The following is a 13,924-nucleotide window of genomic DNA, read 5'->3' on the forward strand; positions in this document are numbered from 1 at the left end:
GTGTGGCTAGACATATATGTGGTCCTCACATTAAATGTAGAACCACTAAATTCCTCTGCATAGTAGAACCCATGGGTTTTTATGGGTTACCCGCTTATAATGGGACGGGTTGGTTAGAGTTGAGAAATTAACTAATTGGGTTGGGTGGAGTTGGATATCTAAATATGTTAATTTTGGATGAATTGGGTATGATACAGGTTCCAACCCATTAGCAGGGCTAACTACCTGTACGCCCTCCGCTTTGCAAAGCGCAGCCGGCCACTGCTTCGACAGGCCGAGCGGCCGCCAACACTGACGATGCCCAGCAGCTGCTCGATGAAATGTCTTCAAGGAAAGCTGGCTGGACCACAGACGTCCCGCACACTGGCGGACCCAGCGCCCGGCCACCCGGGGCACTGGCCCGGGCTCACCTAGGAGTAGCATCTGCACACAAGCTCTCTGCAAACGAATACCATAAACATAAGCTTAGGATAAATAGCTAGCTATGCACACAACAAGTATAAATTAATCTAAGTATAAACAGGCACAACTATTGTGGCCCGGGCTCCAAAAATTTTCTAGGTCCGCCACTGGTCCCGCGGCCATGTCTTAGCTCACATTTGATGAAGACTGCTGCTGCTGCAAGACGTACTCACGTACAAGCTCCAAGAGCTGATGAATAATGGCAAGTACAAACAAATTTTTACTTATTTCCTGCACCCTTTGCAACTGTTACAAAAAAAAATCATACCAAGAATACTTTCTTTAAGCCTATATATTACTATAGAAAAATTGAAATGAATTACTATAGAAAAATTGAAATGATTCAGAGTTATATATTGCTGCTATAGCTTGTATTCAAATTATAATTTGAGCTACAGTATCCAAGAAAGAATTTATATTGCTGCTGTCTAGAGCTTCGTCTCTAACCAGCTTATTCAACAAAGCCAAATGGTCAATGCAGGTCACTAAGATTTAATTTGGTTCAAGTATCACTAGATTTAGAGTTATGTATATTTATGTAATATAAGCATTGGCGGTCCATGTCCGCCTCGCTCGCCTATTGTTTCATCTCTACTTTCACTAATGTCGCTATTCATCACTTGCAGAGCTGTCGCTATTCCTCAATGCACGGTGTCACAGATGGCAGGTTACAGAGCACGGATGGCAAAGACAGGACCTCTTAAGCCCGAACACAATCTATGGCTCTGTTTGAATATCAGGGTTAGAGTTAGAGTTGGATTTTTGGAGCTCATCTAACCCTGAAATATCCAAATATGAGGGTTAGAGTTGGTTAGATGCATCTAACACATTCAAAAAAACTATCCCCTCCAAGGGGTGCTTATTGGGGTTAGATTAGATGGGGCACACCTTTTTCTCCTGTCTCTCTCTTGCTAGAAAGAGGTCAAATGATTGGAAAGATGTATTTATTGTCAATCTAACCCTTCTATCCAAACACCTCTTTAGTTAGAGTTAGTTCATAGATACTCATAAATTAGATACTAACTCTAACCTCTAACTTAGTTAGAGTATCCAACCAGGGCCTATGATAAATATGTATGTAAGCATGAAGACTGTGCTGCATCTAGGTATTCCACAGTACTGCTCTGTAAACAAATGTGACAGCCTACAATTGATATTTTACTTTTATACCATTACTTGACAAATAAAATGCGCCTTTGTTTTATTATCTTAATATTTGTTTAATTGCTGCTAATTCCAAAAAGAAAAACAAGCGCCGCTCATCATTGTCCTTTGATCATATCTTTACTATTTTCTGTGCATACGGGTCAGTGTGTTGGATTTACATGACGAAAAGAAGCAAAATATATCTATGTAGTTCTGAATACATATGCAAGATGAGATCTAAAATTTGGATAAGGTTCGCTGCAAATTCAATTCACTGAAAAGTGTTTAACTGGCCCAAGGTACAGCATGATGGCCCATCTATGAGATGTTTGTAGCTATAACACCATTAAGGTGATGCATCATCCATTCCACAGTCGTCATGTGCAAATCTGTTCCGTCTTGATCAAGAAAGCTGAAATAATTTTAGCTTTGGCCTTAGATCCATAAAGATAGGATTGATCTTATATAGGAACTAGAATTACACTTGCAATATAAGATCAAATTGATACAGTTTTCTTTAATTTCTTGAATCCAGTACTAATAATTCAAACCAATCAAAGCTTACGCTAACAGACATTAGCATCTGTATGAAATAGAGATTCTGCACAGTATGACTGCATTCACGTTGTGTGATTTTGGACATTTATAACTGAATTAATAAGTGAGGACATGTACAAGTGTGATCGGTCAATGGTTAGATCAGAAGGATTTTTTAATAAATGGTCTCAAATGGCTTTTACGGGCCGAACCTTATGCCTAGAGCTGCATACAGTCGATTCTACAGCTGCATACATTGACAAATCTCACCAAGCTACTGATCTCAAGCAGTACACTGAGAGATGGTTCACTGTTTGGGATGAATCTGGCGGGAAAGGCCTTGTCATACACAATGTCAGCGAGTGATATGAATAATGCATACTTCTGAGCCGAGAACTGTCGGGTACCACCATTAGGGACACTCTAATCGGGATACTAAGATCACCCTAAAAACGCAAAACACACGTTAGGCAACTGGGCCCACGGCCTCCTTCCAACTTGGAAGAAAGGAAAGGACTCAAAGAAGCCCAGCATGCGGCCCATTCGCATCCCCCTCGAACCCGCGGAGCGATCTCCGCCTCACTCGAGGGCTCCCATCGGGACCCTCGACTGCGCCCCGCATCTCCGCCTCGCTCGAGGGTAGCGAATCTACCCTCGAGCGGGCGAAACATCTCTGCCTCGCTCGAGGGTAGCGAACCTACCCTCGAGCGGGCAACTCACCTCCGCCTCGCTCGAGGCCACCCCTCGGCGTAAGGGACAAACGGCCCTGCCGCTCACCTGCCCGTCGTACGAAGGCATTAAGTGCCAACCACTCCTCCACAGCGCTCAGCACAGACGGCGTCAGACTGCCATTCCCCACAGTGGCTGTGACCGGAGTCCCATCCGCCAACTCCGGTCACTGCTGCGCCATCCCGGGCGCTGTGGCAAAACTGTGGGACCTGCGACGCGGGACGAAGCGCGCTCGGCACAGTTCCCATCACTATTCTGCCAACTCCAGCCGTCCGGACTCCACCTCATCACACGTATGGCCCCGGACCCGCCTCCCGCTCGGGGAGGGGTCCGGTGTCGCCACGCGCCCCCTCGAAGAAGGGTGCCCATCATTAGCAGCCGGGGGCCCGGACCTCCCCCTCGAGGAATCCGGGACCTCCACGCGACCTTTGGACCACCTTAGTGCGCACGCCGGCACTTTGTTCAAGGGGGTCCGGGATCGCCACGTGCCCCGCTACCGCTGGTGCACGCAAGACCCTGACCTGCAAGGCCCACGGAACGCCACCACGCCACATCTGGAGGACTGTACACCATACAGCGATGACCACGCCGCCTGCTGGGGTTGGAAGGACGCCGGCGCGATCTCCGTGAGGTCAAGGACGATGCCCAAGACGACCACCACACCCGACGCCATACCCCCACAGTGTACTTCCTACAGTATTCGACCACTGCACACCCCGCGATTCGGGGGAAAACGACGACTTCCACGCTCCCCTACGCATGTACACCGTCCCTCCTTGTGACTATAAAAGGAGAGGCGGGCTTCATTTAAGGGGGACGTTAGCTACCATCGCCACCTAGGTCGGTCGGCTCTCTAGGCATTACACCGCTCACAGAGCACACACTCGCTCCTAGCCCTAACAACGCTACTCGCCACGCTTAGCTTCTCCCCTAGCAGAGACTTGGGAGCCTCCCTCCCTCTCTCGCCTCGCTTATACCCCCTACTACAAGCACTCCGGGTGCAAGATAATACAGTGCCCTCGCACACCCACTTGCTGGACGTACGGCCCTGTGGTCGGAACCAGGATAAATCCGTGCGTTACTGTGTTGCCTCTTGCATCAACATCTGGGACGAGAAAACACACAGCATTTACTAGTTGGGATCCGAACCCCCGGGTCGGGACACCGACAGTTGGCGCGCCAGGTAGGGGCTGCTGCGTGACATTTTCTCTCTTGTTCCCATTTGATCTCCTGGGATGGCGGGCAGATCCAACCCATTCCCCATGGGTGTCTCGGATCTGCTCCCGGCGGGATACGTGATCTGGTTTGGGAGTCTCGAGTTCAGAGCAACCGGCAACGGTTACATCATGGAGCTCCTCTCGCCCAGACGCAACCCCGTCACTCCGACTTCACCAGCCCGACGCAATAGGCGCTCGGGCCAGCAATCGCGACAAGCACGCGCAGAGCGGCGCCGTGCGGCACGCCTCAGCTCCCCCACGTGGGTTGAGGCTGGCATGTCGCAACTCAGCATCACGGCCAATAGGACCACCGCTTCGTCATCACACGTCTCGGCGTCGTCTGCGCCGGCATCATCATCTGCTGCAGCACCAGTGCCTCCCAGGGGGGCTCGACCTCGCCGTTGCCCCTTCCCTTCGGGATGCGCAACGCTACCACCTACGCCTCTTCAATCAGCACTAACTTCACCGAGTATGAGGATCTGCCTACGCCTCCGGGATACGGCACCCCCCTCACCACCCCACGCCTACGTCGCTTATGAATGCGAAATTCCTCGCAGAAGTTTACCTAAGTCGCATACGAGAACACGGAAGTAGAGTAAAGAAAACGAAGGCTCGAACGCATAAGGCCTCGATGGGCTACACTGTCGATTTCAACGATTTAACAAAAATGAATTTCTTTATTCATAAATATAAAGTGCGATTACAACGAACACTAATCTATTACATGGGCTTCGAGGCCCAGCCTATCTACAGGTTGTCATCCCCCCTCTGTGGATCTGCGACAGCGTCGAATTCAGCTATCGGGGGGATGTCGGCTTTGAGTTTCTCGGCAAGCACGAACTCCTCGGCGGCTGCATTGGCGTCGTCCATGATGGTTGACGCGGCATCCGCATCGGCGTCGTCTGGAACCACGTACCCCAACGACACTCTCTGTAAGTTCATGAGGTAGTGCGTCGAGGCCACGGCGAGGGCGCGAAGGACACCGAGGCGGAAGGTGCTCTTGGCGTGCTCAGCGATCCGGCCACCTAGCTCTCGCAAGCGGCTGATCACCGAGCTACCAGATATAGCGCCCTCCCCCCTCGAGCTCCTGGCACACGCTCACGGTGGTTCGCTCAAGGTCAGCGTACTCCGTTTGAGCCGCCATGAGCGCGGTGCCTACCGCCTCTTTCGCCGCGGTCTCGTCTGCCACCCTCTGCCTCAGCTCTGATCAAAGGAATCAAGATCAGCTGCGAAAAAGTAAAATCCAACTACTGCGAAATTTCGAGTACTTACCCACGATGCTCTTTTGCGCCTCCTCCCTCTGGATTCGGGCGGCCTCCTCGAGCGAGGACAAGGAGTTTTCCTTCTCCCTAAGGGCAGCCTCCACGTTCTGGATGGCTACCTCCTTCTCCTCGAGAGCTTTGCCCTTTTCCTGGAGGGTCCCGGAGAGCGTGACGACGGTCACCTCTTTCTAGAGAAGTTCGGTCTCCTTTTGCTCAAGCGCCGTCCTAAGGCGTTGCAGCTCGGCAGTCTGCTCCTCGACTTCCCGAGCCTTCTGCTCTGCTGTGACCCTCTGGACATCACGCTCACCAGTAACCCGCGCTAACTCCTCCTCCAGCGCCCGCTGACGCGCCCCCAAATCCGTCATCCTGGTGTTGGCCTCAATGTTCTTGAGAACCAACTCGGCATTGTGCTGCCCGAGCCAGCCTATCTGGGAGTGCAGCCGGGTCATCTCGGCGCTCTTTCTGCGCGAGATATCCTTCAGCCGCTGCGGAAGGGAGGGCGTGGGTAAAGCAAGCAAAGTCAGGGCCAAAAATATGAACGATTCTCGGGGAGGAGCTGCTTACCTGGCTGATCTGGTAATCCATCGTTCGATGGAGCTCCATGGCGCGTTCGAGGAGGTTCTGAATCTGAGAACCTGCCTCGTACTGCGCCTGCCAGACGGCCTCCTCCTCTCGCTCATTGCAGAGGACCTCCACGGGGACCATGGACTGAACGATTGCCCCATGCTGGGGCCCCCCGGATGCCCCCTCGTCGAGCACCTCTGCGCAGGCCGACGTGAACTCGGCGATCTTGTCGGCGGCGCTTGCCGCAGCAGCGGGGTCGATGTCTCTCGAATCCCCGTATTCCCCACTGCTGTCCGGCAGCTGCACCACCGGGATCGCGATGTCCGTCGCCGCCTACTCCGTCACCGTCAGTGCCGCTGCTACCGCAACAACACCCCCATCCTGGGCCTCTCCGGGCGCCAAGATGCGGGTTTCCTCCACCATCGGCGCCCTCTGCGCCGACTCCTCTGCGACTCCCTCGACCCCAGCCCTCGGGGGCTCGGGGACGAGGGTCTCCACCTCCGACTGGCCAGCAGGGCGCTCCTGCGCACCCCCACTAGATCCTTCCTTGACGATCGGCCGGGCGGCGTCATCTGCGCCGCCCCGGCCGGCATCCCCCGCGGCGTCGACCGGAGCGGTTGCTTCGGCTCCGCTCTGGCCAGCGTCGCCCCCGTTCCCCGGTGCTAGAGCCTGTTGCGTCGCTTGAGTCCCTCGAGCCATCGCCGCCCGCAGCTTCGCGGCCTCCGCCACGGTATCTACGACGGGCAGAGGTTGCGGCGCCGTGTGCGGCGTGGCGCGTGCCCCGGTCTTGAGGGCTTTGACAGGCACGAGCGGGGCTGCGTCCTTGGCAGCGGCCCCGGAGCTGGAAATCGGGGGAGGAAGGTCGAGGTTAGCAGGATTGGTTGAGCGATCAAATAAACACGACAAGTAGAACTAGAGACACTTACCGGGCACTCATGCTGCGCTTGCCCGTGCCGCTCCTTCGGGCCCGCGGCACACCGACGCCCCTCGACACCTGATCCGAGGGTGTCACCCTTGGAGCAGGCTGAGGCCTCGGGGCCATCTGCATGGACGCCTCCGCGCTCGCCGCGGACCCATCGCCGCCCGTCGACATCGTGGGCGCGGGGACCCCCTCGCCCGTCGCTGGCTAGGGCGACCTCCGCTCTGTCGCGGGCGCAGATGATTCTCCACCCACCGCCGGCGAGGGTGACCCTCGACCCGCCTCCGGCGTGGGCGATCTCCGCTCCGCCGTTGCTGACACCTCGTCGCCATCCCCCTGATAGACCGGTGGGGAACTCGCGCCCGCCGCCGCCGCCGCCTCGTCGTCGCCCGGGGGGTGAACCTCGGCATCCGAGGCCTCCTCCTCGTCGTCCGTGGATTCGGGCATGGCGCGCCGCGGTTTCCCCTACGCGCGTGCAGTCTTGCACGCCTTGTCGTGCCTCTCTTTTCTTTTCCTCTTCCTCTCGGCCGTCGCCTCCGCCGCGTTTTTTCGCTTCTTCACTGCCTCTGTGTGCAGGCGGTTGATTTGGCATTCTTCCGGGACCGGAGGCCTCGAGGGGTGGCACTTCAACCCCTGCAAAACACAACCAAGTCGAAGTCAGGAGGCGGGGAAAGGAACAGCACAAGACAACAACGAATCTGGAATCGAGACTAACCAGAGAAATGTACCCCGGCTCGGGGCGCATCTTGATCCTCCAAAGATCTTCGGGGTCATTGGGGAACTCCGCCACCGCGCTCCTCGCCCTCCGGGCAGCGATGTCTCTGGGGAGCAGCTCGACCGCCGTCCTCGAGCCCGAGGCCCAGGCCCCGGGGGTGAGCTTGAAGATCGGCAGGACCCTCTCCATGAGAGGGATCACCCTCTGCCGGTGGAAATTCGCGATGACGGCAGTCGCCATCAACCCTCTTCGATCCAGGCGCTCCAGCGCGTCGGTGAGGACCTTGAGCTTGGCTTGTTGCGCTGGGGGCGATACCCCCCCCCCCAGTCCCACTTCTCGGGCCTCTCCCAGAGCACCCTATTGGTGAACGCCGGGAGCTTGCTGCTGAAGTTGCGCTGATAGAACCACCCTCGGCTCCACCCGGCGTTGTTTGTTGTCATCTTGTTGGAGATGTACAAATTTTTCTGGCTTGGGCGCAAATGGAGCGTCAGGCTGCCTACACGCGCGTACCTCTTTGCTTGGTTCCACACGTGCTCGACGAAGAGCTCACCGCGGAAGAGGTGGATCCACAGATCCCAGTGCGCCTCGATCCCTAAATATCCCTCGCAGATGGCGACGAAGACCGCCACCTGCGAGATGGAGTTGGGGCTGAAGTTGTGCAGCTCCGCTCCATAATGGTCGCACAACGCCCGCATGAATCGCCCCATGGGAATGCCGAATCCCCGCTCGTGGAGCCTCACGAGGCTCACGACGTAGCCTGCGGGGGGGATTCAGCTCTGTCTCCTCCGGGCGCGGGGAGATCCACACCGGTGCCCCTGAGTTGGGGTTCAGCGGGAGCAGCCTGTACTCGACTAGCCGCTCCAAAGCCGCCTCGGTGGCGGTGGATCTCCCCCATGGCAATGGCTCCTGGATGTCCGCCATTGCTTCAGACCAAGGGGGGACACGGGGAGGCAAGCTCTGCGGTGGCTAAGGTGCGCTCTCGCTTTCCTTCCTCTACTTCCTCTCGCTCTCGGCTACGTGCTCAGAAGGCAGAGGAGGCGAAGAAGGCAGGGGAGGCGAAGGCAAATGGCCAGGTGAGCCCAAAACAACCCCTTCCTCCTCGCTTTTTTTCACCGCAACGGACAGGTCCGCCGCCACGGCCAAAATCTACCGCATTGAATGCGGGAGATTTGGCTGTCGCTGAAGGATGGGTCCTACGACCACGGAGTCTCCCACGCACGCACTCGGCAATAATTACGGCGCGGTAATTGACGAGCGCGGCGCGACTGTTGCACTGTTCCATCCGTCAGCCGCCGCCCATGCCGCTTCGCTTGCCCAAGGTAGACGCCTGAAAAGGCGCGCCCGCACCGCACCGCACGAACCGGGCCACGTCGCCCACGACCGGCGAAAACCCCGCTCGCGTGACCCACGACTCCGCGCCGTTCGTGAATTATGACGGAATATTCCTCCCAGGGGCTCTTTACCCTCGAAGGAATCGCATTCCGAGGCCTTACTGATCAGGGGTTCGAAGTCTGGCCCGTCGAGGGTTCGACAGGCGCCCCAGATCACCAGAGTCAGGGACTGCATGGATGTGCCAAACAAGCTACCCTCGAACACAGAGTTCGAGACACCCTACGCAGTGTTCAAGGCTAGTCGAGGGTGCCTAGTAGGGGGATCTCATCGAGGGAGAGCATCGAGCCCTCGGACTCTATCGAACGGGTCTGAGCCCCGCCTAGCGAACCATCGCAAGCGCTTTATGTGACGTGTCCATGGACCACGAGCCGACCCTTATCGAACGGGGCACGGACGTCCGCTTGAACTACCCGCTAATAGCTCACTGAAGCAGCCATAGCTCGCGGCCCGGGCATGGGTAGCATGGTGCGCTTCACCCCTCCTCCCTGCGGAAGAGCGACGAGGGTCGTAATCAAAGTCGAGGGTTCCCCTGAACGCCTTCACGCAGGCCTGGGCTCGGGGGCTCCTCGCACACCACAGCTTAAGCCGTACCCTCGAATAGGTCAACAACCGTCGATTGTGGAGCTCCACGTGTCTAACCAAATCCCCTACTATTAACGCGCACCCGCCTGATGGTTAAGCTGAACGCCAGGTCGCTGTACCAGCACTGAGAATGCCGAGGGCGGCTGAAACAATGCCGATGCCGGCTGAAAAAGACGTTGGACGGCCACCCCAGTAAAGCAACCCAGCCGGGCGACGTTTATAGCCCTTGGACAAGTACAAACACTACTCCAAGGCCTCGGGGGCTATACCCACGGGTGCGCTGATGCACCCTCACGGAGGGAACTTCACACATATTCGAGGGCTGAAACCCTCTGTATACCCCTATACCTTCGGTCATCCTCCCCGTGAAGAAGAAAGGGACTTTATTACTCGATGCAAATAAAGATTGCAAAGGGTTACAGGCGCGAAGACGTCGAAAGGTACAAACACATTGCCACCTGCGTGGCAATTTTCCCTGTCTTAGGGAGGATCGAGCGACGAAGAAAAGCACCAAGCCCCTGGCTGACGCGACGGCCAGGCTGCTAGGGATGCGAGGAACAGCCCCCAGACCGCACGGGTCCAGCGGGATGCTCTCCTCGCAAGCTTTCTTCTAGCATCTCCTCCATCGAAGACTATGCGGGGGGTCGAGCTGGCAGACAGCACCCTCCACACCGTCTCCCCAAGAGCAACCTTGTTGTCGGGGGGGACGATGCGAAGAACAGCCACCAAACCTGGCACCAGTGCCATGGTCAGGCGTCTCCACCTCCCTTCAGGCTATGGGACATCACAGAAGCAGGACCCCATGGGCCCAATGCTCTTCTGCTGATCCCACTGAAGCAGAGGGATGGTGCGCACGCCCTCTCCGGCTTTCCCCCGCCGCTCGCAAGCATTCTTTTAGCACCAAAACCTAAAAAAGCCAGTCCGCCCCATCTGGGGGCCGGTCACAAAAGGCAAAACAAAACATTACAAGACTTAGGCAATGCTAGAAGAAAGGCAGGGAAGTTGGAGAGGAAGAGGAGTCCCACGACTCCTATTTATAGCTGCGTCGGGCGCCAAGCTTCAAAGCCTGTCGAAGGACGAAGGTTTGGGCAGCCCGTGACGGCGCGGCACTGCACGAGCAAAAGATGCCCTCGGTTACCGTGCCGAGACACGACGCAGCAAAATAAAGCCGAGTCCCTGGACGCTAAGCGGCACAGCATCGGCCCAGACCGACCGCCCTCGAACGGCACGTCACAAGGCGACCAGGGAAAGCGGGGCCGAGGCCCTGAGCGCGGGGCAGCGCGACGAAAGCGCCAGCTGCGGAGTAGCAGGCGACATCGTCGCCCTGGCCCACTCAGCACGCGGATGCGTCTCGTCCCCGGAACAAACCAAAAAAGGCACGCGCCTTGAAGTACTCTCCCCGCAGGCGCACTACCCCCACCGACGAGTTGTCACACCGGCTGGGCTGGCATACAGGTTCGCCTGGCAGGTGCACAGCACCGACTGATCACGTCAAGGGCGAAAATCGCCGAAATACCCTTTGGCCGAATCCCTTGACTCGACCAAAGCCTCGGGGGCTACTATCGGGTACTACGATTAGGGACACCCTAATCGGGGTACTAAGATCACCCTAAAAACGCAAAACACACGTTAGTCAACTGGGCCCCCGAAGGCCCACGGCCTCCTTCCAATTTGGAAGAAAGTAAAGGACTCAAAGAAGCCCAGCATGCGGCCCATTCGCATCCCCCCTCGAACCCGCGGAGCGATCTCCGCCTCACTCGAGGGCTCCCATCGGGACCCTCGACTGCGCCCCGCATCTCTGCGTCGCTCGAGGGTAGCGAATCTACCCTCGAGCGGGCGAAACATCTCCGCCTCGCTCGAGGGTAGCGAACCTACCCTCGAGCGGGAAACTCACCTCCGCCTCGCTCGAGGCCACCCCTCGGCGTAAGGGACAAACAGCCCTGCCGCTCACCTGCCCGTCGTACGGAGGCATTAAGTGCCAACCACTCCTCCACAGCTCTCAACACAGACGGCGTCAGACCACCATTCTCCACAGTGGCTGTGACCGGAGTCCCATCCGCCAACTCCGGTCACTGTTGCGCCATCCCGGGCGCTATGGCAAAACTGTGGGACCTGCGACACGGGACGAAGCGCGCTCGGCACAGTTCCCATCACTATTCTGCCAACTCCGGCCGTCCGGACTCCACCTCATCACACATATGGCCCCGGACCCGCCTCCCGCTCGGGGAGGGGTCCGGTGTCGCCACGCGCCCCCTCGAAGAGGGGTGCCCATCATTAGCAGCCGGGGGCCCGGACCTCCCCCCTCGAGGAGTCCGGGACCTCCACGCCACCTTCGGACCACCTTAGTGCGCACGCCGGCACTTTGTCCAAAGGGGTCCGGGATCGCCACGTGCCCCGCTACCGCTGGTGCACGCAAGATCCTGACCTGCAGGGCCCACGGAACGCCACCACGCCACATCTGGAGGACTGTACACCCTACAGCGATGACCACGCCGCCTGCTGGGGTTGGCAGGACGCCGGCGCGATCTCCGCGAGGTCAAGGACGATGCCCAAGATGACCACCACGCCCGACGCCATACCCCACAGTGTACTTCCTACAGTATTCGACCACTGCACCCCCGCGATTCTGGGGAAAACGATGACTTCCACGCTCCCCTGCGCATGTACACCGTCCCTCCTTGTAACTATAAAATGAGAGGCGGGCTTCCTTTAAGGGGGACGTTAGCTACCATCGCCACCTAGGTCGGTCGGCTCTCTAGGCATTACACCGCTCACAGAGCACACACTCGCTCCTAGCCCTAACAACGCTACTCGCCACGCTCAGCTTCTCCCCTAGCAGAGACTTGGGAGCCTCCCTCCCTCTCTCGCCTCGCTTGTACCCCTACTACAAGCACTCCGGGTGCAAGATAATGCAGTGCCCTCGCACACCATCTTGCTGGACGTACGGCCCCGTGGCCGGAACCAGGATAAACCCGTGCGTTACTGTATTGCCTCTTGCATCAACATCTGGGACGAGAAAACACACAGCATTTACTAGTTGGGATCCGGACCCCCGGGTCGGGGCACCGACAAGAACGGAGTAATCTCACTACTAAAAAATCACAAATAAACATCATAATGTCAAATAACGCTAAACAATCCAACTATGTAACAAAAAAACTGGCATAGGAACATAAATTTGAGGTTTGTCAAGGTTCTGGAATCCGATGTCAGATTGCATGCTGCACCGTTTATGGTCTTGTAATGATCCTAGTATTGACCCATTACAGGATATTATGTAATTGTTGTTTTCTAATTTTTTTTCTTAATTTTTCCAAAAATTTCGAGATATTTTCATAAATATCCCCTTCACCTTCCCTAATTCCCAAATGATATCAGCGAAAACAAACCCGAGCGGGAGAGGCAACCCAGGGAAAAGTCAATTAGGGCTGGTACATTGCTACATATCATCCGTCTCATAGTTCGTCTCATGCAATGACACATAGGATTTTTGGTGATGTGGAGGAGAAAGAGCAAGGTGAGAGAAAGATATGGTTGCCTCGCAAAACAACTACCTCATAGGCTAAAATTTAGGAGTATGAGACTACTTCCATCATTGTATGAGTTGTTGTTGCCATGCAACTCAAAATATTTCTTTATTTCATCCACAAATCAAGAGATGTGGTATAACTACGAGACAACTAAAAAAACAATTCATTGTAGAAGTTTGCCTAGTAGGTCGTCTCAAAATTACATATCACTGCATGAGACCGACTTAAGACGACTCCAATGTACTTGCCCTTAGCAAAATCCCCCTGAGAGGGTTGCCTTCCCTTGGTGGTTTAACCCTGAGTTGCCAAACTAGGCCTAAGCTGGGCCAAAGACGCTTTGCTTCCTTCAAGGCATGGCATGGACAACTTGCCGCTGGTTGCGAAAGAAAACAATTTCCCTACCTGAAAGAAACCAACATGTGACTTAAACTAATTCCATAGAGGTTTATTTGGGAGCAATAATTAAAATGCAGGCAAAAACCAAGCACATGAAAACAACCTCAAGTACAATTCTGCAACACGTTTTTCAACAGGTTCAGAGCATTTTAAACTACATAACAGGATGGCCTGCGACGATTGCAGATGGCCGAAAGGGGACGCGCGTCGGTGAGGCTTCGGCGGCGGAGTTCGGCGACGGGGCCGACGGTGAGGGCAATTGCACGGCGGGAGGCAGCGACGGAGGCGCGGCCCTCGCGGCGGCGGAGGCGGTGACGGGGGCACGGCAGGAGGCGGAGATTGGGGGCGACGGCGGGGGCAGGGCTGGAGGCGGCGGTGGGGGCGCCTCTCGAGAGCAGAGCGGCGGCGTCCGTGGGCCTCGGGGGAGGAGGCTGGTGCGCGGACGCACGGTGGTGGGACTGTGCTGGTTGTAA

General features: G+C 56.3%; 2 protein-coding genes across 2 annotated transcripts; one reads left to right on the forward strand and one right to left on the reverse strand.

Annotated features, from left to right (window-relative positions):
• Positions 1-5,541: 5,541 nt before the first annotated feature.
• On the reverse strand, positions 5,542-7,010 carry LOC120648203. The gene is made up of 4 exons (XM_039924940.1): positions 6,844-7,010; positions 6,423-6,758; positions 5,918-6,155; positions 5,542-5,838 (listed from the first exon to the last, which is right to left on the reverse strand). Exons 1-4 carry the CDS (start codon positions 7,008-7,010, stop codon positions 5,542-5,544), a joined length of 1,038 nt encoding a protein of 345 aa, XP_039780874.1.
• A 641-nt stretch (positions 7,011-7,651) lies between these two features.
• On the forward strand, positions 7,652-13,924 carry LOC120648204 (glycine-rich RNA-binding protein 2-like). Its single transcript, XM_039924941.1, has 2 exons — positions 7,652-7,825; positions 13,589-13,924. Exons 1-2 carry the CDS (start codon positions 7,652-7,654, stop codon positions 13,922-13,924), a joined length of 510 nt encoding a protein of 169 aa, XP_039780875.1.

The sequence above is a fragment of the Panicum virgatum genome, chromosome 9K (assembly GCF_016808335.1).
Source record: "Panicum virgatum strain AP13 chromosome 9K, P.virgatum_v5, whole genome shotgun sequence".
Classification (NCBI taxonomy): Eukaryota; Viridiplantae; Streptophyta; class Magnoliopsida; order Poales; family Poaceae; genus Panicum; species Panicum virgatum.

Coding starts and splice junctions, on each gene's coding strand:
- LOC120648203 (XM_039924940.1), bottom strand. CDS start 7,010: ATGTCGACGGGCGGCGATGGGTCCGCGGCGAGCGCGGAGGCGTCCATG. Junction 6,156..6,422: donor CAGGAGCGCCCTGCTGGCCA/GTCGGAGGTGGA, acceptor TGCTGCGGCAAG/CGCCGCCGACAAGATCGCCG. Junction 5,839..5,917: donor TGGATTACCAGATCAGCCAG/GTAAGCAGCTCC, acceptor TCCCTTCCGCAG/CGGCTGAAGGATATCTCGCG.
- LOC120648204 (XM_039924941.1), top strand. CDS start 7,652: ATGTCTCTGGGGAGCAGCTCGACCGCCGTCCTCGAGCCCGAGGCCCAG. Junction 7,826..13,588: donor CCAGGCGCTCCAGCGCGTCG/GTGAGGACCTTG, acceptor GTTTTTCAACAG/GTTCAGAGCATTTTAAACTA.